The sequence below is a fragment of the Diadema antillarum genome, unplaced genomic scaffold, assembly GCF_040938485.1.
Source record: "Diadema antillarum isolate AM-2024a unplaced genomic scaffold, OU_Dant_1.0 seq00000550_RagTag, whole genome shotgun sequence".
NCBI lineage: Eukaryota > Metazoa > Echinodermata > Echinoidea > Diadematoida > Diadematidae > Diadema > Diadema antillarum.
In genome coordinates this window covers 1388997-1416551 of record NW_027271495.1, presented here as the reverse complement: position 1 = coordinate 1416551, position 27555 = coordinate 1388997, and the positions used below count along the sequence as shown (strand labels likewise).

Genomic DNA, 27555 nt, shown 5'->3' with positions numbered 1-27555 from the left:
CACTTTAACAATAAATACGAATATAAAAGAGAAAATTTGAAGGATTTGAATCTTCAGATTTGAACTTTATGCGAAGAGTCGAAAATCTAGAAGCGGGATAAGAGAACGGAGAAGTATTAACTCACGATTATTCATTTGATCGTACAAAAAGTCAAAATTTTAGAAGCAAGAGAGGGGGAGGGAGCGGCATCAACACAAGATTATTTCAGAGAAACTTTAGTTCAAAATCATTTCACTGGGACATCGGTTAGATTAAACTCCAATACAGGCCTGCAGTAATCGATACCACAGCTCGGCCAAAATGTATTCAGCTCCCAAAATATCAGACGACGTATTGATGAACGAAAAATGCGTTGAAATCACCTATTATTGGTCAGTCTCTGTTATTGCCTGACGCGTTCCGTGCTCGCAAATTTGTCGGCACTAATTTCATCAAATCCATGAAACTCAACAGAAGTCCGGATGGACAGAATGTGAGTATTTGTCATACCACAATGACCAAAAAGAAAAAAAGAGGAAAGAAATATTACGTAGAATACTGTCTCGGCTCATGGTACATCGGGAATAGTATGCAATCGACACTATGTAACGTTTACACAATATAGCGAAACCCTATCAGTTATTCAATACACCGCGATAGCTTCACAGGTATTTCTTGGAAACGGACGGACAACCCAATGACTTTGTCGCGACAACTCTAGACCCCCAGGGAGCGAGTAGAGGCGGATAATTATCCTTTCAAGCGTGTGACCTCACACCTTATTCGTCCTCGGTGAATGTGTTGCACTTTTCACACTCGAAACTCAACTATTTGCAAAGCAGAGTGGGATGTTCGTACATGGACCCCAACCTACTTCCATCAGTCGATTCTTTGGAAAATTCACGAGATTTTGGGAATACGACGAAAAAGGGACATGAAAACAAATCAAATAGAATGCACATTTTGTTGTTTTTGTGTCAGAATAATGACATGGACCGGAATGTACTTATTGATGAAATTCGTTTCACGAAAAGTTCACTCTCTGGTTATTTATTTAAGTCACAAAAAATTGTACATTGTAGCCTACAATCCATTCATGACTTCTTCTGCAGATGTCGCATGCCGCTGTACTTTCTCATTCAAGTTCAGAATGTTCAGATTCAAATAGCTCTCATTCTTCGTCGGCACGACAGAAGGAAAGAACGGAATATAATGAAATGAAAATTGCATTCGGAAATAACAATTTGTGTTGGCGATACACCGCTGAAACTGATCTCTGCCGACGGCGTGGTGAAAAAGCGCGCAAGAGGGCCTGGAGACTGGATAGTATAACCCAAACATGCCTTTATCCTCCATCACTTTCGGATATGCTCTGGAAATCTTGGTGGTTTCTCTTTATCTATTGTGTCTTGTTTTTATTTTGTTTTAAGGGGTTTCCAGTCCATGATGTTAGCAATGCTGTTTGAAAGGAAATAATCGGGTATTGGAAGGATCCCGAATTCGCCCTCACGAGTAAGGCCGAGGCATCACCCCAAAGGGAATCCATTTAATCGACATAATGTCACGTACCAGACAACGACATGTTAAAGTGGATGACGTAATTGTCTCTGACCAGTCATGCCCTCGTGTGATTTCTTCTATACTGAGTCGGCTGGTTGTCTCCACGTGATATTATCGTTATGTCTGGAACGATTTACCGAACACTGTAATAACAGTATAATGTTATTTCGTTTCATTTGTAATTCATGTGGTATTCTCCCTTATAGTCTTCTGGGAAAATAAAGTCCTTACAGTATTATGCTATTATGTCATTGTTTTACTTCAAAACTTTTTCATAGGAGTCACATTCCTCTATCAAAATGATTTCCACAGACACTCAAAGCTATATCTGCCCCGATGTCTTAGCGCCCAGTTCCAAGCTTATGTTCAGAATTGTCTTATCCGTGTGTCTGCACCCCGTTTGCGATCTGTTCGTCTGCGCTCTAGTTGTGACATGTTATAGTCACGTCGCTTAATGTCAAAATTTGGGCTAACCGTTACATGGCTGATAAAAGCACCAAATTTGGAGAGGCGATCGCCTAGGACCTACTCGTTGATATTAGAGTAGGAACCGTCTGGAAAATGTCTTTGCTGCCAAATACATGACAACATTACTCCAATCCACCTGAAGTGAAATGATGTGATGGAATTCAGAGGTTTATACAATAATTGGATTAAGTTCCAATAATTTTGCTCTTCAGAATGTGATCCATCATGGTATTAAAGTGGGATCGTTGTGTGATTTGCCACCTTAAAATGTCTCTTGAAGAGTTCGAGGGCAATTATGACAAGACACAGTCCTATACACAAGTCATTCCTGTCCAATGCCGAACAGTTCCAAGCCATTAATGCTGTTCAAGTTGAACTCTGTTTTGGGAGTGAAGAAACTGTTGAAAGCTTTGCTATACACATTCAGCTCAATGGCACAAATCTTGCTATATGAAATTTGACAATTCTAAATAAGAGAAGGCAAAGAAAAAGAGAGTTCACAATCCCAAATGAAGATCAAAAAAGGCCCACTAAGCACAGAGCATTGGATTTTTCAAAAATGTTTCTTCTGTGAGAGAGGAGCAGAGGGTGGAGGGTATCCTCCATGAAGTGTCAACATTCGATGCTGATAAAAATATCCGGGCCATGATCACAGAGCTCAATGACACCTTAATAATGGCCAGAATAGTTGGAGGAGATCTCATTGCAATGGAAGCAGGAAATCATTGAAATGTCTCGTTACACTCAGAAATTGCTATCGCAGTCACACTTGCAAGGCAGGCTAGACGCCAGAAAACTGATGGAATGAGAGGGCTCCTATTCTCATATTGTTTCATTGATCCTCAAGGAATCCGTATGCGGAATTTGAACCTTTGTAAGAGCAAAACACACACACACACACACACACACACACACACACACACACACACACACACACACACACACACACACACACACACACAAAAAACACACTCAAAAGAACAAGCAAGCAACATCTTTAAGGGTGTCCCGCCCCATTTGCCCTACCCTCCCCTGGGAGTTCAGACACCTAAATTACGCAAAAATGTAAACAATGCTCCTACTACAATGTCCAAATAAATGTTCTAAGCCGAACTAAAAATAAAAAATATACAAATATTGTCATCGAATCACCCATATGGCATTGAATTTGATTGTGTGTGTGTGTGTGTGTGTGTGTGTGTATGTGTTTTCCTTAAAAATTCCAGGAGGGCTCCCACTGCAATATTGTTTAATAGTCCTCAAGGAATCTGTGCGCCAAATGTTATGCTTTTATTCGCCTTGTATAGAGCAAAACGGGGGGAAAAGCCCACAAAAGAACAAGCGAACATCTATTTTAAAAGGGGGGGGGGTCGTGCCCCTTTTGCCCTACCCCCCCCCCCCCCCCCCGCAGTTCAGAGACATTACGCAAGAATATAAGCAATGCTCCTGCCGTAGTGTACAAATTCAGGTTCCAAACCAAACCAAAAATAGATATATATTGTCATTGTATCACCCATATGACATGAAAAGTGAGGGGTTTGTCATAAGCGACGGCCATTTTGAAATTTGATCTTTTTATGTGTGTGTGTGTGTGTGTGTTTTCCTTAAAAATTCCAGGTGGGCTCCTACTCTAATATTGTTAACTAGTCCTCAAGGAATCCGTGCGCCAAATTTGATGCTTTTATCCGCCGTGTATAGGACAAAATGAGAAAAAAAACACGCAAAAGAACAAGCGAACAAGCATATTTTAAGGGGGGGGGAGGTTTCGCCACTTTTGTCCTACCCCCTCCCCCAACAGTTCAGAGACTTTACATTACGCAAGAATATAAATAATGTTCCTACCGTAATGTTCAAATGAAGGTTCTAATCCAAGCCAAAAATGGAAAAAAAAATGTAACATAATTATTGTCATCATTATCACCCATATGACATGAAATGTGAGGGGTTTGCCAATTAAGTGTCGCCCATTTCAAAATTTTATGTCTTTAGTGGCTTTTCTCAAAAATTCCCGGAGGGCTCCTATTCTAATATTGTTTAATAGTCCTCAAGGAATCCGTGTGCCATTTTGTAAACTTTTATCCGCCATGTAACGGTAATTTCACTAAGCGACCTGACTAATGTGTCATGCCTTTCTTAACACCCCTTCGAAGTTGCAGATATTAAGAATGAAATATGGCCCATATATCTTATTCTCGACAGGACAGAAGGGAAAAATGGAGTATACCAATATGAGCATTTGCGTTAAATAAATGAAATTAATGAATAAAGTAAGCAAAAAATCATGGTCTCATTTATAAAACTGTTGCGAGAAAAAGGAAATGGCACCTGACAACAACGACTCAAAGGGGTGGAAAACCCCTCAAAAAAGCTTGGAAAATGTCAATATGTCATTATTGTGAAATAAAGTGATTCTGCCATAATGTCACCCATGTAGTTACGGTGCATCCACCCAAAGAGCTATTACTCCTTGGTCCAACACGAATACACTGCGTCGACGTGGAGTCGCTGCCCGCAAAATCATCATGGTCCAGCGGAGAGACCTTTGCTACAACACGGCATGTAAAAATCGATTGTTCTCCCCGCTTAATCTGCGCCTGTTTCCATTCCTCTGTGAAATCTAAGCTGCCATTAGAGGGTGATATTGATTAATCACCGAAGTCAGAAAGGTGTTGAGCTGTTGGCTGTGTTGCGGGAATATGTATTGGTATTATTTCTCCCTCCCTCTCTCCATCCCTTTCTCCTTCTGTTTATGGCTCCCTACATTTTCTAGTCTTGCTTTTTTTTCATTAATTTTCTAACTTGTTCTCTAGTGAATTTACAAGCAAAATTGATTTCCTCCAGCGCGCCAAGAGGGGAAAAAATTCACAGGCGAAATCCGGCTTGACAAATAATAAAAATGTGCCCGAATTTTCTACAGCTATATCATGATTTTCTACGTGATAGCATAATAACAATACGCCTTCGTATCAATTACGCATGAAGGAGTCAACAAACAACAACAAACTGCCCACGGGTGGTTACAGTTCGTTATTCCGAAGGATGGTTATGCCGAACGTTCGCTAATCCGAATGATCGTTATTCCGAAGATTGGTCAATCCTATACACTCGTTATTCCGAAGGCTTTTCATTCCGAAGATTTGTAATTCCGAAAGTGAAATGCAGTCCGTTATTCCTAAGGTTTATTTATTGACAATGAATTAAGGTTCGTTAATACGAAAGTGCAGAAGGTGCGTACTAACGAATCTTCGGAATAACGAAACTTATTTCATTTCTGGATAAACGAACCTTCGGAATAACGCACTAAGTGTTCGGATCAAAGAATTCTTTCCTCTTCGAGGATTGACAAACATCTAGTTATACTAAATTAATGTGTTTCGGAATAACGAACCTGATCTTATTCTCGGATTAACGAAACTTGAGAATAACAAACATCAAACGAATAGTATTGGTAGAATTGGTACAGTCCCTAGTTCATGATTTCCAATTTCCCCCATATACCTTTCTCTCCCCCCCCCCCCTCTCTCTCTCTCTCTCTTCCATTCCGCTGTTTCTCATTGATAACACCGTACTATTTGAAAATATTGTCAAAGATTGCCAGTATACTGAAATACTTGTATATCAGATGTAGGCTAATTTTTTCATTATTACTTAAGGAAAACTTTCATTTCTTTGAATCAAAATATAGACTTGGTGATGCAATTGTTTTGAATATTAGTTCCTGATCATGATATCTTTCCTTAAGATGTTATTGTTTTTTCTTTTTTCTTTCAAGACAGTTCAAAGATTTCTACTTTTGTTTTGTTATGTCAGGCAATACAGAAGAAAGCTAGCTGATTCCACTGGTGAAAGGCATGCAGACATTATACCATTCATTATTCTATAATTATCGAAAAGGGATCTGCAATATGGATTACGCTGACAAGGGCAATTCAGGTTAAGTGATCAGCGGGTTAGGCCTGATATAAAGGTTGATATTGATGAATATCGTTGATCAGAATTCAATGCACAGCTCGGTACACCAAAATTAATTTTGAGACAGGGATGTATCAATTATCCCGAATATTCAACCATTCTCTACAACCACATCCACCGAATACCGAATAAAACAAGGAAATACAGGCAGACAGACAAACAAATAGACAGAAAGATAGATAGACGAACAAATAGCGAGAGAGAAGGGAAGGGAGACAGACGTAATCCTTGGATTATGACATGCGCATGCATGCGGCATTAGGTATTCTGTCTTAATTTTGATTAACTGATATGAAGTGTTCTATCAATCAATAAGAATAGGCGTTCTGACATTTTAAAGACCATACCTCGCTTATGAGCCAAGTAATCGCTGGGCTATTTTTCTTTTCTTGCACTCAATATCAATAAAAACAAACAAGAAAATAAACAGAACTATTGAGTAGAATACCCGTCTTCTTATTTCTCTGATTGCATTTCCAAGTATAAAACAGTTAAGGATGAAAGCTTTACAAATCGAAATAATCCTTGATTAAAGTGATGAATGGGAAAGGGGTTCATTGGAGAAGATTTCCTAATTTGTGTGCGGCTGCGGAAATTGATATCATGAAGTTCAAATAAGACAAGGATAACATAAGAAAAAGGAAATATATCCTCGTACAAACTGGTATACAAATTAGTTTTTAATGTACAGAGAAACGTCTGTACTGCATACGAGCAAAATAAATATCTCTGTAGGAAATAAAAATTTGCATCTTCCTGGACGGGATTGTGATGGGGGCGATTGAGGCATGTCTAGGAAATCATCTTGCGGTGGTCGATGAAATGGTAGTATGAGAAGCGGAGATGAAGAGAAATGTGAATATACATGAGTGGAAGAATTCCCCCCCCCCCCCAGAAAAGTAAGTAACGCCAACAAAAAGAAAAAACAGCAGCAATAACAACGATAAGACATCATATGCTTATATCTTGATGGCCAGTGTAGAACCGTGATTGATAGCAGTACCGGATGCAACTTGTCAACAAGTGCTTTAGCTTGCCAAACAGATAATGCCCCGTACATTGCTACCCACCTAATATTCCTCAATAACTACACTTCAAGTCGCTCATGCGCACTGTGATATCAATGAAAATAAGCGTAACCGGTGCTGCTTATACACGAAAAAAAAAATGGTTAACCTACAAAACTACGACTCTCTTGTGATAGATGCGTATTAGAATTACCCAAAATAGTCAGGCGCATGTTTGAGTCGTGACCAAAATGTTCGCAGAGAGTTTTAGCTGATGAAAAATCGGAAATAGTACGCAATCGCCTAACCAAGTGAGACATAATGAGAAAAGTGATTGGCGAGGCATGACTGGCTTCGTGGATGTTCGGGTCCCACCAAAAGACGATCGCGAGCATGACCTCCATTGCCCAGCAGATCTGAGGACAGCGGAGGAGTGGGTTGGGGGTAACGGTATAGAGGTCTAGTATAGTACATGTAGTATGCACAGGCCAAAGCAGGAAACTGCAAGCGACAATACTGTCATGCAGTCGCCATGACAACTTGAAATACCACGTTATCACATATCCTGACGACGCCCTGGAACATGACAGTGAACAGATTTGAAATTCAAATTGTGCTAGAATCTCCGCAATATTAAAACTGTGTTATTGTCCCCGCAGCATGATGGTGCGAGAGTTCTGCCTCGACCGCGTTCACTGCGTGAGCGTGCAGTGAGCTATGGGGCACGACGACATAACACTGCCGGTTTAATACGCCAGGAACATCTTAAAATGCCACGAATGAATTTCATAAACTGTTTACATATCTCATGACAGCAGCTCTTCGGAACGTCTGCCGCGACTTTTGATAAACGCAACATCCACCCATAGACCAGAATTTCTTCGTCTTTTTTTTCACAACAATATATGCCGCACCGCGCGGTCAAAATCGAATCTACTTATCCAACAACTTAGTCTCTGTCGTTACCTCACACAATTTCATTTATTCAGGCAGACCTAAGTATTGTTTTCTTCTCAGGATATCTTGACATCAGTCAAACGTAAGCACTGCCTGCATTGCAGACACAGTTCAAGACCAGAAGAACGTATGGTGATTACTTAAACATGAAAGACAGGTGGTTTACCCCTGCGGTTCTTCGACCAACAAATCACCCAGATCGGCCTTTCGATCAGCCATCAAGCCATTAATTTTCGATAATGATAGGGAAAAACACAGAATTTACGCTGCTACAAGTCAGTCACTGATACATTCAGCCTTTGTGTGTGTGTGTGTGTTTTGTTTGTTTGTTTGTTTGTTTGTTTGTTTGTTTGTTTGTTTGTTTGTTTGTTTGTTGGTGTTCATTTTTTTTTATTTTCTTCGGGAGTGGTGGACCATACGCACAATACAACGGCATTCTAGTTATTCCCTTCTTCAGTTTACCATTGCATAAGTAACAGAATGGTATTCAGTTTAACAAACGCACTGTGGTTATGGTTGCGAGAACATAAAGAGGAGTTTTCCAATTTATTTTATCAGGTTTAAACTGAACTCATAGCAATGTCGCTTTGAGCCGAATTTGAATTAAAATGTCCATTTAAAGTATTTTGATGAATAAGCAGACATGGTGAAAGTCATCAATTTTTCCGACGATCGTGCTACAGAGACGAAGGACGATGTTGATTTATTTTTGGAGTCAGCACCACGGGATTTTGGAGATACGTTTGTTTTGTATTTCCTGGGCTTTGCGTGCATTCGTTTATGCTCTGATGGATTTTGGAATTCGTGTCAAATTGATATTTTGCGATTTACCTTTTTATGGCAAATGGGAATAAAGCATGTACTACCAGAATCTGAGCTAACCCGTAATCGCTATTCTTGGTATCATTTTAAAGTAAACATAAAGGCTGAATAAGTAGAGGATCGCCTTTCACTGGGTACCTCCATTTCTCTCAGGGTTAAGTTTATCTTCATAAGATCGCCATAAGAACCTCATGAAATGTAATATCGTCAATAGAAATCATGTATTCATGAGCTTTGCATATTCAGTTCATTACATTTTGATATGGATTTGAACTTAGACTTCATTTCTATTGGCAAGAAATGAAGTGAAAATTTCCGGTATTTATAAAAATTCACTTAGCTGATATTTTCAAGAGGGTATTTTGTGTGTTTTTTGCTTTTTTAGGCATTAAATTCGAGTAAGCTAGAGGTAAATTCATTTCCAATACCACAATGTCGTGAGTATATTTTTTGATGTCTGTTATCAGAGATTCATTATTTTCATTGCCCTATACTTTCTAGCATTCATCTTCCACCTTTGTAGTGAGATTTCGCCCACATGGAAAAGCGATCCGATCCACTCGACGTCTAGGGATACGGGAGAGCAGTATATAATCCAGCACCCTTGCGCTTATAATGCAACGATTATTTTACTCGATCGATGTTTATAATGGTCCGGAAGATTAATCACAGATATGGAAAAAGCTCTGGATTACAGACTTTAAAATCAAATTAACATCGAGTGATAGAAGACATCACCTGTCTTATCTGTACAGCGAGGCTATTGTTCTCTGGTTGTTTGCGGGCGGAAGGAAGATTTGCGTGCCTGATTATCAAGAGACAGATAGATAGATTATGTAGGTAGATAGAAAGCTATCTTAAGTAGATAGATTAACAGACAGACAGATGTATAGATATATATACATCTCATGTAGATAGATAGATAGATAGATAGAGAGAGAGAGAGAGATAGAGAGAGAGAGAAAGTCATAGAGAGGAAAGGAGATAAAGAATCGCAATCGATGTCGTAGTCCAGCTGAAGTCATTGACCCTAGAATGCAATATCAAAGTCTACCCTGACTTTTCAGAATTACGGGTAACAGGCATACGATTTCAATATTGGACAAAGAAAAGGAATCTTCTTGTGTGTCACTTTGTTAATACCTACAACAGAGCAAGTCAGGCAATTCATCTCCGTCATTTCTGTGATCAATCGAGAGGACAAGAAATTTTCTGTGTAATCTTGCGTTCCTTAAATGAGTCATGAATTTCAACATGTGATAACCCGAGTGGCAATACTCAGAGCAAGAGCAATTTAGTGACGTTGGTTCTGAGGAGGATAGAGAAATTTCTATCGCCCCAAGAACGACATTACTTCACCGACTGCACTTAAACGCTTCCCTCACTGAACTGTGAGGGCAATCATTGTCTATGCGTTCACATGCTCACATGTATGTGTGTATGTATGTGTGTTAGCGTATGTATGAATGCATGTATGTATTGTATCACATATTAAATGGATAAATAGGTATCGATTTTATACGATGTGAAGAGAGATATGGATGTACTATGTTTTATTACATTTGCATTTGGTAGAATTTGACATTCGACGCTACATTAGCAGGTCACAGGCCATTCTGCATCATGATATCAGCAAAATGTCAAAGCCCCCCTCCCCCGCTCCCCGGTTGACAACAATGGGACAGGGTACTAAGCACTGAGTCTGGTAAGCATCTGAACAGAGAAGCTTTGGACTCGACCACTCTGTCCCTTTTATCCCCACTGGCTAAGTAACCTATTTGTTTTAATTACCGGCGACAGGAGACGTCGGCGTTTCCAGAGATCCTTCTCCAGTCCTACGCGCCACCGCGTTCCTCAACTCCCATTCTGCACGGCATCTTTAAAGGCCCGCCTTATAGTTTTTTGACGACGAAATTTGTAATTTACACCACCTCGTTTTTTTGTTTTGGCGGTCATGTATTTGAAGTCGATGAAAGTCGACTTTTTTGTTGTTGTTGCGTGATTGAAAAAGTTGATTGCATGATATATGAAAACGATGTAAACGACATGAGGTGAAATGAAAGAAATGAAATGAGATGCAATGACATGCCCTGGCATGACATGAAAAGGACGTTTCGCTCGCAGATTATTTTTTTTAAAGAGGATTACTCATTGTCATTTCTGTGTAGGATCACGTGACACGGTATTACGAAATTGATCAGTGAAGTATAGCGAGATAGCCTATATTTGTTTGATCACCGCAAAAGGTGACGGTAGGGTTAAAGGGTGGTATAGTATTGGTAGAGGTGAGGATTTCAGCCTTTAACTTTTGCGAGATACTTGGAAACCACTTTATGAAACTAAATGTTAAAAGAGCATACAATTCTAACAGGAGTTCAAAGTCTATCTGGTGAAAATTGGTTTGACATGGCTGAGATGTCCAAAAACATAGTTTCACAAAGCGATCCTGATATAAGGTGGATCTCACATTTTATTAGGATCGCTTTGTTTTTGGACAACTCAGCTATTTTGAAACCAACTTCCATCAAATGAACCTTAAAATTCCTCTTAGAATTATATGTTCTTTCATATTTCATAAAAGGTTTCTCATTATCTAAAAAAAAAATCATCAAAAAAATGTTAAAACCTGAAGCCCCATCTAAACCGAAACTATGCCATCCTTTTAAGACTTTTTTTTTGGTTTTGGTATGATGCTAGATACCAGGGGCTAACACATAATTAGGGTACATGGGACAAACGCTATTGTCATTTGTTTCAGAGCTTGTCAGAACTGTATTTTTGCGCTGTGAAGTAAGTGGCAAGACATTCATGTCTTCCATGTCCTACTGGTTTCAAGAAGAATTTAATAATCTGTGAATGGAAAAGAATGGTAACGGCAATGCGTGACAGCTGTTTCCGTTTGCTATTATAATACAGGGGCGGATCTAGGAATTCCATAATGGGGAGGCGCCTTTACAAAATTAAAGGGGGCGCGTGCGCCCCCCCCCCCCATTTTTTTTTTTTTGTACTTATTTAGAAAAAAAAAATAGATAAATAAAGAGGGGGGCGCCTGCCCCGGTGCGCCCCCTCTGGATCCGCCACTGTAATAGGCTTCCAGTATCGACCAAACAGTTGTCGTAATGCCTTAAACATAGTCTTACATGCGAACGTATACTTCATTACCATTATTGTCATTGTTATGAAAGTATCTTCCACACTGCCTGAAATTACTAGTCAAAATGGAACTCCTTATGATAATGAGAGTGTTTTTTTATCTGACCCTGAACAGAACACTGTGAAATTATTCATTCGCCGAGGGACAATGGGTCACTATAATACGAAGTAACCAGAGTTTTTCTACTGACGTACAGAGTAATACGATATGGCGTTGTATGTCAATTATGCATTTTGTTCCATGCCTATTATAGATGAAGACAAGTCGGTCATATCTTCGTAGCAATGGAAAGTGATTTGCTTTATTTCTTCATTGCTACACTCTCGGACTTTAAATCCCTTCTTCAGATTAAACTCCACACCACATCTGTCTCATTGGGAAGTTTGCTTTTATTTTCTTACAGAACATAAGGACAAATGTAATATACATATCTTTTTTTTTCTGACAGCTAATATCTAGTCAATTGAGTTCATGCGCAGAACGAGGTTCGATAGTCAGGAATCCTAAATCCCTGTATGAATCGGGATGATATTTCATTAAATAAATAGCATGCTAATGAAGGATTCGTATGCCTGTTTGAATACCTTAGCAGGCTTAATCCCCGCCTCGCAATACCCTTGCTAAACTCCGCATCCTTGGCGGCCAACGTTGGATGATATCATCCAGCCGCCGCGCCGGTGCTCTGGGTTGGCGGAGGGATATTATGTCATCTTGTCATACGTTATTGAGCAAATCAAGAATTTTTGAATTGATGAAGAATACAACCATGCGATTGTGATACACGATTAAATAGAGAAAAACTGATAGGGGAGAATCACCCAAAAGACATAGCGTGCAGCATAATGGCCCCTTTTAAAATACAACGAACTCTCAACAACGGCGGAATAGGAAAAAATCAGAAGCTTTCCTTAATGGAATTCAACCATTATAAGAACATAGCACCGCAAAAAAAGAGGGGTGAGGTCTTAAAAATGAGAAGTATAGAGATAATGAATGAAATGTAGATTTCAAACAGTTTGTGCGAAGTATAACCCTTCTGATAATGCCCTCCAGGGAACAAGTTGATTTATCCGTCTTTTCCCGAGTAAAACTCTTCCACTTTCTTTTATCATATGACTTTTTTGAATCCACTCCACAAAAGTTTTGATATGATCCCGTCCAAATGTATTTCAAGAGATGCACAAGGATGTCGGCTTATTCATTGACACGCATGAAATACCTGAAACGATATTCATGGTGTTCCATTTACATGGTTATCTTGACTGTTTGTTTGGTAATTTCGACGAACGTGTGAGTAGACGCCACGTCCACTTTCGGTATTGTAAGTTATCAATCTCTCCATATCTACGAGTTCTTTGGATTGTCCGTTTGTTTGTTGTTGTTGTTGTTGTTGTTGTTTCTCTGTTCTTTCAATCAGAAAAGGTTTCTATTGCATACACAGCTATTGGCATCGCCTCGCTCCAAAGTCGCCCCTAATTGATTGCGATGGATTGTGCAGAATATATAGCTTTAGGAGATTAAGATTTTTCAATAGACAGAATACACTGGGCTTTTGTGCGTGTGTTTGTGTGTGTGTGTGTGTGTGTGTGTGTGTGTGTGTGTGTGTGTGTGTGTGTGTGCGTGCAGTCTCGTTCTCAAATATTCGGTGAGTAAACCATTCCAACCCCCTCGCCAACCTACTATTGTATCTAGTTTGTTGGAGTGAGGCAGCGAAACGAAACCGACATTTGTTGTTGATCACTTTCATGATATCTGTGTTCTTCTGGGGGGATGGCGATCGGATGTCCCCTCGTGGGATATTCTAGAGTAATAGGACACAATATGCGTGTAAGATAAATGCGAATCTCTCAGCATATGATGGAAAGATCATCTTCTGTCTTCTGAACTCTACCAACGAGATGGTTATCGATTTTCAAGAAAGTGATTCTGGGTTGTCACAACATCACGAGATTTTTGCCTCAAGGAGGAAAAAAAACGCCGCTTTTTTTCCCATTTACTCGTTGTTTATGTCGACATGTTTGCGAAACAAACGAGCAAATTATCAAAAACACAGGGATGCAATCAACCTACCAAATGAATAACTCTATCAAATACTCGTCAAAATAATTCAAAAAAAGGTACTAGTATTCGAGCAGCATTTCCGTCAATGACTAATATGACACTTTCCCAGTAAATGATATTTTGATTAAGATTAATAAAAAAAAAAATCATAGATTTGCATTTCTATTAACACCACGAAGCGAAAGCGGGTATATCAAGTTTTGTATCCTTCAATTATGTAAATGAAGTAAACATTCTAGCGATTTACATTTTTCGTTTTCGTACATGCTTTAACTGACATGCCCATGCATTTTAGGTCGGGTTCAGGTTCCTAAATCGTTTGCTGTTTTCTTCGTCTTCTTTTTTTTCGCTCGAGTTCATGATGAAATTTCAGATGATAAATTTTCATCCATATTCTTGCTGGATACCAATCAAATCCTTACATATCATATTTGAAATAGCCCTGAATTTTCTGGTAAACCTTAGCATACCTTTACGATTATCTCAGGCAATGGAAAACATTGGCGTTTACTTGCAAGTTAAAACACAATGGATCTTTTAGAAAAGCACTCGGAGAGCGCAGACCTCCGCCAAAGCCAGCAACTAATTTGAACTACCCATACACGCGTGCAATACATTTCCTAATAAGAAGCTTTTTGTTTACGTCATCAGCTTCCAGCTGCGCGGCGATTCGTCGCCCGAGCAGAGCACGTGCGCTTTAGTGCGCGTATGTAAATCTGCAGTACGCGCATCTTGAATTCCCAAGTTCATTGACTTTATTAAGCCAAAAGATCAAAAATCCATTAGAAAAAAAAAATATCCATAAAAATTCCCCGAATCACTACCAAAACTTAATCATATGTTCCTTGTACCACTATCGACTTTTCCTGTAAGTTATTTTGCAAACAGACAAACCAACGCCGATGGTCACTTAATCTCCTGCTTCCTCGGCGGAGGTAACTATAGAAACGCACTCTGAGAGCTTTTGTCTGTTTCTTTAGTTCTGTTCAATTTGCTCATGTATTTCAAATGATTTAAAACGCATCTACGCCGGGTTTTGCGTCAAACCCTTATTATTCTCTCTAGCTCCTCTCTACCTTGTCTACGAATTTTGCGACCATATCATAATGATATTGTAGCTTCACCTACCTGTGACTACGAGAACTGACAATTGTACATGTGTCAGTTTTCGTAGATTCTGGAGAAATGAAGTTGTTTGCAGCTCACAATTGCCATTTGATACAACCCCACTGCGGTTGGTGATGGTTTGTTCCCCCCATTTTGGTCGTGTTGGAAAAGTGATAGATCTGAATTGCATCGATTTCAATTATTGTGAAATTTCTCACCTTGAGTTGATTGACAAGCACTACAATATAGCCTTAATGTATCATTTATCCAGGTAAAGAACATTACAGAACGGCGAAAATATATGTTAACCATGTATGTTAATCTTTCAGTCAATGTATATATTTATCTATCTGCATCAATATTTATAAATTTGTCACAAAATGCTTCCTTCTTTATTCTTCAATTTCTTTTCATACGATATTAACTTGCATTCCTACCCATCACGTACATGCAGTAGTACCCACTTAAATAATCCTAAAATATTATAATAAGCACATAAAGGCCCTCAGACAGCATGGACCTGATGCTAATGAAATTCATTACCGAATTCCTTGAAACATATACACTTTCTGACTTCTTTAAGAAAAGACGTTTAAACGAAACGTTATTGATCAATATTTGATAATGTGAATATACGTAAATTTATATGCTTCTTTGTGTATTGAGTAATAGCAATCAAATCATTACTCAAAACTTAAAACTATCTGCTCAATCCTAGTTTTGTTAAACTATATATATATAATCATCATATGTGTATATATATATATATATATATATATATAATTGATAATGATATGTATTTTGATTTAATATTTTTGTCCGTATTAATGCGCATAGAAACGTCAATATCAAGTGCTATATCAGTATTGTTCATTACTATTATTATTATCATTGTTATCATTAATATTATTATCATTATCATTATCATAAATTCCGCGTTTACACATAATAAATGATAAACATTATTTTGAAATACATATTATATTGGCCAAGCTCCCACTGTCCTGTCCCCAGCCTCCTTCCCCCCCCCCCCCCCCCACATGCACCTGCACCTTTACATTACGTTTACAAGTAAGTACAGATTATAGATTTCTTTGAGGGTGGTTGTCAACGCTTTCGATCTCTACTCCTTGTGTCAGCCCCTGCCATGCACCACATCAAACATAAGGAAAACATTAGAAAATACAACTGATTTTGCTCATTGATTTTGACGAGCCTGTGTTATATAACAATAATAGGCCTTATCATACTTTCATAATTATATCTAATATGTATTTTCTTCGTACAAATGTTGCCAATAAAATAGTTTCAAAAACAATAAATGAAATTATATATATATATATATATATATATATATATATATATATATATATATATACATGTATATTATGTATACAAACATCCTGGTAATAATCATTTGTGTTGGAGTAGGTACATAAATCTACGATCTTCAGCATTCTAAGCTTGCGACTGATAAGAAAGTAACTCTAATTTTAACTGTTTAATGTCTGCAGCCGGTGAAATTGAGAACGAATAAGTCTTTTGGTTGCTGTGACAGTTTATTAATGGATTTGTATTATCACCATCTCACTTGTCACCCTATTTTTGTCTTTTTTGTTTTTGTCTGCAAATTGATACAGCAGAATCATGGGTTTCTTCTCACCCAAACTTTTGGATTATCTGTCCCTGATACATAATCTCTCTGTCCTGCACAGCAATGACGGCTGGGCAGTTGTAAAGTGCGTGGGTTAGTAAGTTTTCGGTTTCATTTGCCTGGAAAACCCCGGACAGTATAGGGCCTTTTTTCAGAGCCAAATTTTGCTCCTTATTCATTATTCATAAAAAGTGTTTTAAGGGCCGTATTTTACATTTCCCTAAAGTGTTCTTCTTTTCTTCTTCTTCTTTTTTTTTAAGGTAATTCGGCATTCTGAGGTTTCTGAGGTTTTACCCAGCCACCCCCCCCCCCCCCCAAAAAAAAGAGATCGTGATGATTTGATAACATAACGCACTGCATTATATATAGTGGTATTAAATCTTGGGTCTTAGATCATAGGTATAAGAACTGTCAGATAGTCCTGAGTAGCCCTTTGATTGATTACAAATGTAAATGTAAATTCATGACTTCAAGCAGGATGGGTGCAAAATTGAAGTGAAATCGTTTCCGAGGTTCTAAGTGTACCATGATTGATTGAAGTGGTACACTCAATGCTAATAGCGACTGAATTATATCTCGCATGTTTCCCGGACTGTGGGAAAACTATCGATTGTGTTGGTAAATCTTGAAGCTTATCTGTAATTATATTCAAACTTATGGACACTTTTCGTCCAAGGACTGAATAAAGCTGATCCATGCACCTGTGCATACGCCATCCATTTCGATTATACTTGAAAAATAAATGCACTTTGCATTCGTTTATTGTTGATACAATCCGGGAATCCTCGAACAAAAACTTTCTGGATGTCGGGAGAGTCTATGTTGTAATATGAAGGGTAAATTGGCACCTCGTCTACAACCACCCTGTCCACTGTCCACCTAGTCTAATGCCATCTCGTCTAAACTCACTTCGTCTACTACCAACTCGTCTACCAACCATTTTGTCTATAATTATGCCAATTAGTCTAATTGTCATTTCGTCTACTAGCCATTTTATCTAATGTCCAATTTGTCTAAGTCACATTTCGTCTAACACCCATTATGTCTATTGACCATTTCGTCTATTAATCATAAGGTCTATGAATAAAATACTCTACAGCTCATTTTGTCTAATAGCCAATTGGTCTACAACTCATTGTCTAATAGTCAATTAGTCTAATAACCAGTCAGTCTACTCCCAACTGGTCTACTGCCAACTGGTCTACTCCCAATTGGTCTAATCCCAACTGGTCTACACCCAATTGGTCTACTCCCAACTGGTCTACACCCAAGTGGTCTACTCCCAACTCGTCTACTCCCAACTAGTCTACACCCAACTGGTCTACACCCAACTCGTCTACTGCCAACTCATCTACTGCCAACTCGTCTACTGCCAACTAGTCTACTCCCAACTGGTCTACTACTAGTAATAGTTTTTTTTTTTTTTGTTATTTAAGTCTACTTCATCCGGTTTCTTTTTTCCCAGTGAAATAGGTTGAACACTCTTGGTGCCCCATTTGGTTTAAATTTTTACGTTCTAATTATGACAATTTTTAAGGAAAAAAAGATAATGTCACAGTGTGAAAAACTTGCTGTGTTATTTTTGTGGTGGATGTGTAATTTATATCAGAAGCAATCATGCAGCATTTATATGTCCAAACTTCAACACTCCATCCATTCAACTTTGATACACAATCATAAGTATGGTAAAAATGAAAAGGAACACATTAGAAGTACATTATCAGTATTCTTTATTCTGTCTGCCACGTACTGATGTATGTAAACGGTTAAATGCACAAAAAAAAAGTTGAAACATATACACAAAAATATGATTTGCGATGATGGAAAGAAATTAAATCTTGATCTAAAATATGGTAACGTAAGTTTCACTATATACAATTGGTGACACATTTCATTTCATCCCTTCTTGAAAACAAAACATTTATATAAAAAACTTTGACTATTATATAATGAAGGGATCATGTATGTTTACATTAATTAAGTTTTGGGGCAGTGGCTCTTCTCTAAATTTTGGCAAGATACGGAAATTTAGAAAATATTTGACCGGCGACACGTGGTATTTCATTACTACATCAGATGCCTTTCCTGATTTCTCATTTTTTGGCAGAAGAAGGTCATTGATATGGATTTTATCTTCAAGAGTGAACCTTGTATAATAAATAAAACATCCTAGCGTGATAATTCAATGTCCATAAAGCAAAAACACGGGCGACACATATTTCACGCAATTGCGCCGAGATAGTGGGTTTGACCCAAGTGTGACTGAGGTATAAGGGATCACTTTGGGGTCGTTCTGTCCGAGACTCTGTCCGTCCGTCCGTCTGTCCGTCTGTCTGTTACGCGTTAAAATCTTGAATTTCTAGGTGCCATTAAGTGCTCCAATTTCAATCAAACTTGGATGGAAGATTGGTAATACAGACTTAAAAATTTTGAGGTATGCAATGGTCAACACAAGGTCCAAGGTCACCGGCAGGGGTCAATATCCTTTTTGAGGTCAACGTTAAGTTTTTTGAGCAATTTTCTATTATGGCCCATAACTTTGCATCCATTTACCCAATAATTGGGACTTTTCATGTTTACGTTTAAAGTTGTTATGTATTCAAAAATAAATCAAATGTTACATCACACAACAGTTCAGTTTCTCTCCATTTTGTGTCAATCCTCTTCCTTACAAAGCAGATTTCCAAAACTCCATTCAAACCATACACACTTCATACTTCATGTATAACTCAGCACAAACACACACACACACACACACACACACACACAAAAAAGACCTGTTATTTCAAATTATAGTCAACATTCACGAGAACAACAACTAAAAACAATACGAAATTTCCATGACATTCATTTATTCATGTCAAATTCTAAAAGTACATTTAATATCGGTTATTATATACACAACTATACCACCATACAATTCAATTCAATTCAATTTTTATTTTCCACTCATGGGGTGGAACACCCTCGTCAGCCAAAGGCTGGTTTTCAGAGGGGTCCACACATTGATTAAAAATACAAACATTACACGTACAGTATGACAAGGATATACATCACCATAATATGCAAAGAGCAAGAAGCAAGGTATATGCACCATGATAGCTTGTTTCAGACACAAAAGTAGAAAAGGAAAGAAAAACATTATCTACAAGGCCTTAGATTACAACATAAAGAAAAAGAAGAAGAAAAAAAATAAGGGCATGTGACACTGAATTTCAAATACAGAAGAGAATCGGTAAAAAATCGGTAAAAAAAGGGAATGGCTTGAACTCCATCCGGTTAAGCATCCTATATTTATACTTATTTTATATATTTATGTAATTGTTTTTTGAATGTATCAATGGAAACATCAGAAGAAACATGTCGAACTAAATCATTCCAGAAAGAAGCACCTTTATATACAAAACATCTTTTACCATAATCTGTTTTAGGGCGTGTAATATTCAATTGCATGTCGCCCGACCTAGTGGCATAATGTGATTGACGTACTCTAAAAAGTTGATTCAAATACGGTGGGGCAGTATGATGAACACATCGATACATAACTTGAGCTAAATGCTTTGATCTGCGAATGTGCAATCGATCTAATTTCAATGAAGAATACAATAATCTACTTGGGAATAACTGGTTCACCTTCAACACTGCCCTCAAGGATCGGTTTTGTAGAGATTGCAACTTATCTAAATTTGTTTTGTTGGTGTTTCCCTACACCACAGAACAATAATCAAAATGAGCTTGAATGACAGATTTGTAAAATAATTCAGCTGTTTTCTGAGTAATGAAATATCGTATTCTTTTTAATAGATACAGATTCTTCACTACTTTTGATTTTTATGTCTATTCCATGATAAATTCTCATCAATATAAACTCCCAAATATTTACAAACATTCACTTTCATAATAGGTGTGTCATTTATATACACACAAGAATCACCACTTATATTGTTCCATTTCTTCAATCTTTGTTTACTACCAATTAACATATTTTCACACTTTGCAACATTCAAAACCAACTTGTTAACGTTCAACCACTTTGAAATAATCTTCAAATCATAATTCATCATGTCATATATTACGTTTGGGTCCTTATTTGAATAAAACAAACACGTGTCATCTGCATATAAAGACAGTTTACACTTTTGTACTTTGATAGGGAGGTCATTTGTATATAATAGAAATAACAGCGGCCCGAGGAGCGAGCCTTGGGGTACACCACAGGTTACATTTCTCACAGAGGATGAAATGCCATTTATACATGTAAATTGTTTTCTTTGACAGCACAAATAATTTTCGAACCACTTTACTTCTTTATCATCAAAACCATACAATTTCAATTTATACAAACTGTACGTCTACGAGTATGTCTGCTAGTAATTACAATCAAGCAATTACAACTCAGCATTCAAATACCGCACCTTGCCATCGTGTGATAACAGTCTTTCGCTAAAGGATATTGATAAATTGCTAATTTTGTGAATCAGTAGAATGATCTGAACATTCACACAAACGGAACACAGTACTAGTATACGCGAGCATCCGGTGTCAATCCATCCAACTACACGCCCACATCGTGCGGATCGTTAGTACCTTCACTAGTGTACCAAACGCAATGAAAATCAAATTACACTCGTACTCGATAATTCCTCATTCGGGATCCCGCCAAGATCGCTGCATGCATGCGCACGGAGGTACGGGTGGACTGGGGTGGTCGGTCGAAATGTAATTCTGTTTCGTATGACTGACAATTCGTATGTGATGGAGGATTGTAACTGAGCTAGTTTATCATTATTTAGTTATTTTACGGCCAGAATGTAGACTGGATAGTCATGTCTCACCATTGATTAGTATGTCTTTATATTCAGCATGTGCGGAATAATTAACAACTAGAATAGTCAAATATTGATTTTTGTGCTAATCAAGGGCAGGGTTTAATATGAATAGTTCATGACAGTGAGACGGACTGGACACTAGACAAAGTGGTATATTCATTATTAGCATGACCAGATGGAAATGATTAGTTTGGGTAAATTGTTGAGAGTAAAACTATATCAGTTGGGAGTACACCAATTGGGTATAGACGAGTATAGACCAATTGGGAGTAGACAAGTTGGGAGTAGACCAATTGGGAGTAGACCAATTGGAAGTAGACCAATTGGGAGTAGACCAATTGGGAGTAGACCAGTTGGGAGTAGACCAATTGGGAGTAGACCAGTTGGGAGTAGACCAGTTGGTAGTAGACCAGTTGGGAGTAGACCAATTGGGAGTAGACGAGTTGGGAGTAGACCAGATGGGTAACCATATTGGGTATGGACAAACTAAGAGTTGGACGATATGATAACTATAGACAAAGTGAATGTAGACTAAATGACTTGTAGACGAGGTGGGAGTAGACTAACTAGTAGTAGACAAAAGAGATATTAGATGACATGGCAAATAGACATTGTGAGTGTAGACGATTTGGCTATTAGATCAATTGTTTTGTAGACGAAATGCTCCTTAGACGAGTTGGGTATTAGACAGTACGGGTAGTGGGCAAAGTGACTATTAGACAATATGGGTACTGGACAAAACGAGTTGTAGACCAAATGGGTATTAGACGAATCGGTAATAGACGATATGCCAGTAGACCAATTGGAAAATAGACATAGTGGCTGTAGACGAGGTCACTATAAACCAATATGAAGGTATGCCTGAAAGACAAATGATCAGTAATACTAGGGACAAGGATTTATTTTAGACGTTATATCAAACAAATAATAAATTCGTGCATTCGTGCAATGAACAGAACATTTTATTCGAAGATGAAGTTATTGATCCATTCAACAATCGCTTCGACTGGAGTCAACCACTGGCGATGAACGTGTACTTCAAAGCATATAATTCGCTGACACGTTGCTGACAGGCGCTATTCGTGGTTTTCGAATTTACCCCGAGTGGCAGCGAATAAATATCGACTCCATTGGAACACCCATGTTGCCAAACGCTATTTGGTCTTTCAAGTCATATGTTGTTGTTGTGTTTGTTTTTTAATCTATAATCATTTTTAGGAAGAAATAAGCAATGTTAGAAATACGATGGCCCTGCCCAATTAGTCTTCAATAAGAATCGTTAACTTTAATGCCATGAAGATGTACAATCAATTTAATACCAATGACTATATAATGTACTGTTATTTTGTTTTGACTGATTTCATTTCACTTCTTCATTCCTTTTCATACACGATTATAAAACAAAGTCAAATGAAAAATAAACAAGCCATTGAGTATTATTTGAATCTTACAATAGAAGTTCATTAGAAATGATCTGTCACAATCGCATATGCACGGTGAATTATGTATTGACATTGGCCCGAATTCACGAAGGTGGTACAAATGAAACCATGGCTTAAACCATGGACAAAAAAAAAAAAAACATGGAGCGCCAAGTGTCACACAGAATATTTCGTTACAAAATTGTTCATTTTGACGACAAAATGACCGTTTCGTTAACGAATTTATCATTTCGTGGACGAAATAATCATTTAGTAACAAAATGTTGTCATTTCGTTACAAAATAATCATTTCATCGACGAAATGACTGATTTCGTAACGAAATATTCCATGCGACACTTGGCGCTCCATGGTTTTTGTCCATGGTTTAAACCATGGTTTCATTTGTACCATCTTCGTGAATTCGGGCTATTGAGTCCAATTGGAAAATATGGAAGAGTAGCCTACTAGATGCAGTTGAGAAAAACATACCTATACACGCAATGTAACTATTGGTTCTTATGTACCATGGATTGATAAAGAAGTGAAGTAAATATTTAAAAAACGTAAGAAATTATATGATATTGCTAAAGCAACGAACGCTAAATGTGACCGTGAGAAATTTTTACAAAAAAGACGGGAAGCTAAGAAATTATTGAAACAAAAATATAAACATTATTTGTGTAACAACTTATGTGAGGATATAAAGCAAAATCCGAAAAGATTTTGGAAGTTTGTTAAAACAAAGACGACTGAACAAAAGACGATATCAGCATTGGTAGTAAATGGAACTCACGTGACAGATGACAAAATGATTGCACATTTTTTTGAAATACACAGTTTCAGTCTACATTCAATGATTCTCAGTTTACTCGTCCCCGACTGAACGATTTGTCTTATTGTGTTTCAGTCATGGAAAATATTGTTTGTGATGTCGCTGAAGTACGCAAATTATTACAGAATATCGATGTCAGTATTAAAATCCCAAGTACCAGACGGTTTGCCAGCAAAAATATTGAAAGAAGGGGCTGAACAATTAGCCAGCTCCTTATGTCAGTTATTCAATGAATCTTTGTCCTCGGGAAAGTTGCAAGTTGACTGGCGAAGGGCTAAAATTTGTCCTATATTTAAGAAAGGTGTAAAAAACGACCCAAATAATCATCGTCCAATTTCTATGACTTCTATTGTGTGCAAATTACTTGAAAAGATTGTATGTCGTCGACTTGTTAACCACCTGTCAGTGAACAATATATTGTGTGACGGTCAGCAGGGTTTCCGTGAGACACAATTGATAGATGCTATTCACGATTGGTCAAGTGCAATGGACTCAGGCTCTCAAGTGAACATCGTCTTCTTAGATTTCGCCAAAGCATTTGATAGTGTTCCGCACAGTCTTTTAGAAATAAAATTACAAATGTACGGTGTAGTAAACTCCAATTTGAAATGGAATATGAATTTTCTTGAACATAGACAGCAGAGGGTTGTACTCAACGGGGAATGTGCCGACTGGGTTGATGTTAAGTCTGGTGTCCCACAGGGAACCATCCTTGGACCGATTTTGTTCTTATGTTTTATAAATGATATTACGAAAGATATATCTTCCAATATTCGTCTTTATGCAGACGATTGCATTTTGTATAGGCGTATCAATTCACTTGAAGACTGTGACGATTTACAAGGAGATCTTGATGCTTTCGGTAAATGGTCTAAGACATGGCAACTTGATTTTGATGTTAATAAAATAATGTAAGATAATGAAAATGTCACGGAAAAGAACAAAATATGATTATGATTATGTTTTATGTGAAAAGAAATTTAGTATAACTCAGTCAGAAAAATATTTAGGAATAATTATCAATGAAACGCTCAATTGGAACGATCATTGTAATGAACTGTATGTCAAATATAGTAAGATTATTGGTGTTATAAAAATGAACTTTTAACATTGTCCCTCACATGTTTTGACAAGTTTATACAATTCACTTATACGTCCATGTTTAGAATATTGTGCTGCTGCATGAGATTCATACAGTTATCTCACATTAACGTACTTGAGCGTGTTCAGAAGAGGTTTGTTAGACTATTGTTTCGTGACTGGGAAACAAGTTATGACACGTTGTTGCAAAAGATACAATTCTCGAAATTAATCACAAGACGTACGTATTTCAGATTTATAATGTTTTACAAAATGATAAATGATATGGTGCACACTGGACAACGTAGAATTACACGAGAGAACAGATTTGGTAGAAATGATCGTGATAAGAAAGTATTATATCCCGCTTGCAAGAACTGATTATTTCAAATGTTCTTTTTATCTCAAGACTTCACAAGAATAGAATTCATTGCCAAGTAGCATTGTAGCCAGTACATCTCTTTCTCGTTTTAAATGTTTATTACGACAGTTTTTATGTATGTGAATCTATTTTACGATGTATTATGTATAACATATAAGTTTCATTTGGCGAACGTCTACCGTTATTCTGTCTGGTGTAGTATTCATGTGCATACATTATGATATAGGCCTTTTTTTGATATATTCATTCATGTTTTAATATCCCGTTTGTATATCTTGCAATATTGTTTGTTGTTTTAGATAATTATTCCTCTGTTGCGATATCACTTATTCACATATTTATATTGGTTATCCATTTTTTTTTTGCAATATTGCTGTTCCGAAGGCCAGAGCTATTTTTCATTGTCATTTTACTGTACTATATTTATACTTACATGTATTTAGATTTTTGTATTTCAATGTTCCGATCATAATTCTTAATTTGTTTAATTTAGTGATGATGTACCTCAGGGGTGCAGACATGCATGGGTATTCGTACCCTTTTTTTTTCACCCCTAGACATGTTGATTTAATTTGTCTGAATAAATACAATACAATACTTGGAAACAGGCACATGATTGATTTAAATCTACAGTTTATTTTGATTTATTGCGATGTTGTCACCTTTTCTTGGGGGGGGGGGGTAGAAGCTCGAATGTAACTTGGATATTCATACAATCACAATTCGTTGTTCGTGATGTCTCGTCTTTTCCACAAAACCAGCACTGACTTTCTTTCTTTTTTTCAGAAGAGTCGATGAACGTATTTTTTTTTTATTTTTCTTGTTTGATTTTTGTTTTCACAGTACAGCGATGGAACTGAGGCTATTCCTCCTCGTTGCGCTAGTCTGCGCCCTAGCCGCATCTCTTCCTGCCACTCATGTACGGGAGAGAAGGACGTCTAATCCAGTTCTCAGAGATAAAGGTAAATAATTAAAGTGGGGGGAAAACTGGTAGACTAAATCCAGGTTATTACTTCCGAGTAATATACATTCTCCTTACGACTGAATGCCCAAAGATCAACACATTATGGGAGTATTAAAATGAATGAGATGTTGATATGTCTACACATTGGAACATTCAATGGAAATGTTGCCATGAAGAGAAATATTTTCGTATTTTGAATAAGATGACCGATTTGCATACGGGTATACTAAGTAGGTATATGACAAATATATAATACTCGCGAGCGCGCGCACACACACATACACACACACACATACCCACACACACATACACACATTTTTTTTTGTCCATTTTTTATTTTTCTTTCTTTTTTATGTAAACAATATACAAATTAATTCATGACATTGTAGATAGAAACAAATTTCATTATGAAAACATAAATTCCACATTGTCAATATTACGAATGAAAAAGAAAGAATTTTGTACATATTGAAATCTTTCTTCCTTCTCCCTGTCGAAAGCACACACACGCACACAGACAGACAGACACACACACACATACACAAACAAACACACGCGTACGTACATGCACATACATAATATTATACCCACAAATGCAACAAATTAGGAAGTCGTTTAAAACATTTATTTCAACCTTTGTTTCACACCTACTTGAAGATTATGTAATATCATTGCAATTTCTTGCTATTTATTTTTTTACCTTATGACTCTTTGGATTGTATGACAGTTTATTCTTGCATAAGTGCATAAAATTATCACTATCTGTATGTTTTCTTTCTGCTGGACATCCTGCATTGGCTAGAAATATTAAAGGAAATTACTAAACATTCTCAAACACCCTAATTCTCGTCCTGCCCTGATCATGCGGAAGTTATATGAGAAATGCGCAATAACAAGACATTTGAAATGTCCATAATATCGGCAATGCAAAAACAACAAGAACAAACAAAAATTATATCAAGACCATATGCTCAATATCGACATTTTTCATTTGAATTGCGCTTTGTACACATTCGTGAGGCATAATGATGGAATTTTGGCGATGGATCTTCATGACATTTGGAGGCTGGGGGCATAAGTAGCAGAAAATGGGCAAAGCGACATGATCCTACCATGCGGCTTTATCCTCAATTACCACAAAAACATTTCAGCTGATTGTTCTATGCCGATATTAATAGGTCTAAGACAGTACCGGCGTACCGAATACGCTGTGTGCCTTATATTGTCTGATTCTCATTCACTTCGGTAAGCAGCATAAAATGATGGGGAAAAATATGGTTCTGATTTCATTCTATTTGGCTACA

General features: G+C 37.4%; 1 protein-coding gene across 1 annotated transcript in view; it reads left to right on the top strand.

The window, feature by feature from the left end:
• Window positions 1–27555, top strand: part of LOC139734839 (uncharacterized) — a 58126-nt gene that overhangs the window by 15367 nt on the left and 15204 nt on the right. The window contains exon 2 of the mRNA XM_071645625.1: window positions 26131–26249. Within this exon, the coding sequence (XP_071501726.1) occupies window positions 26131–26249 (119 nt within the window). The remainder of the gene's footprint in view (window positions 1–26130; window positions 26250–27555) is intronic.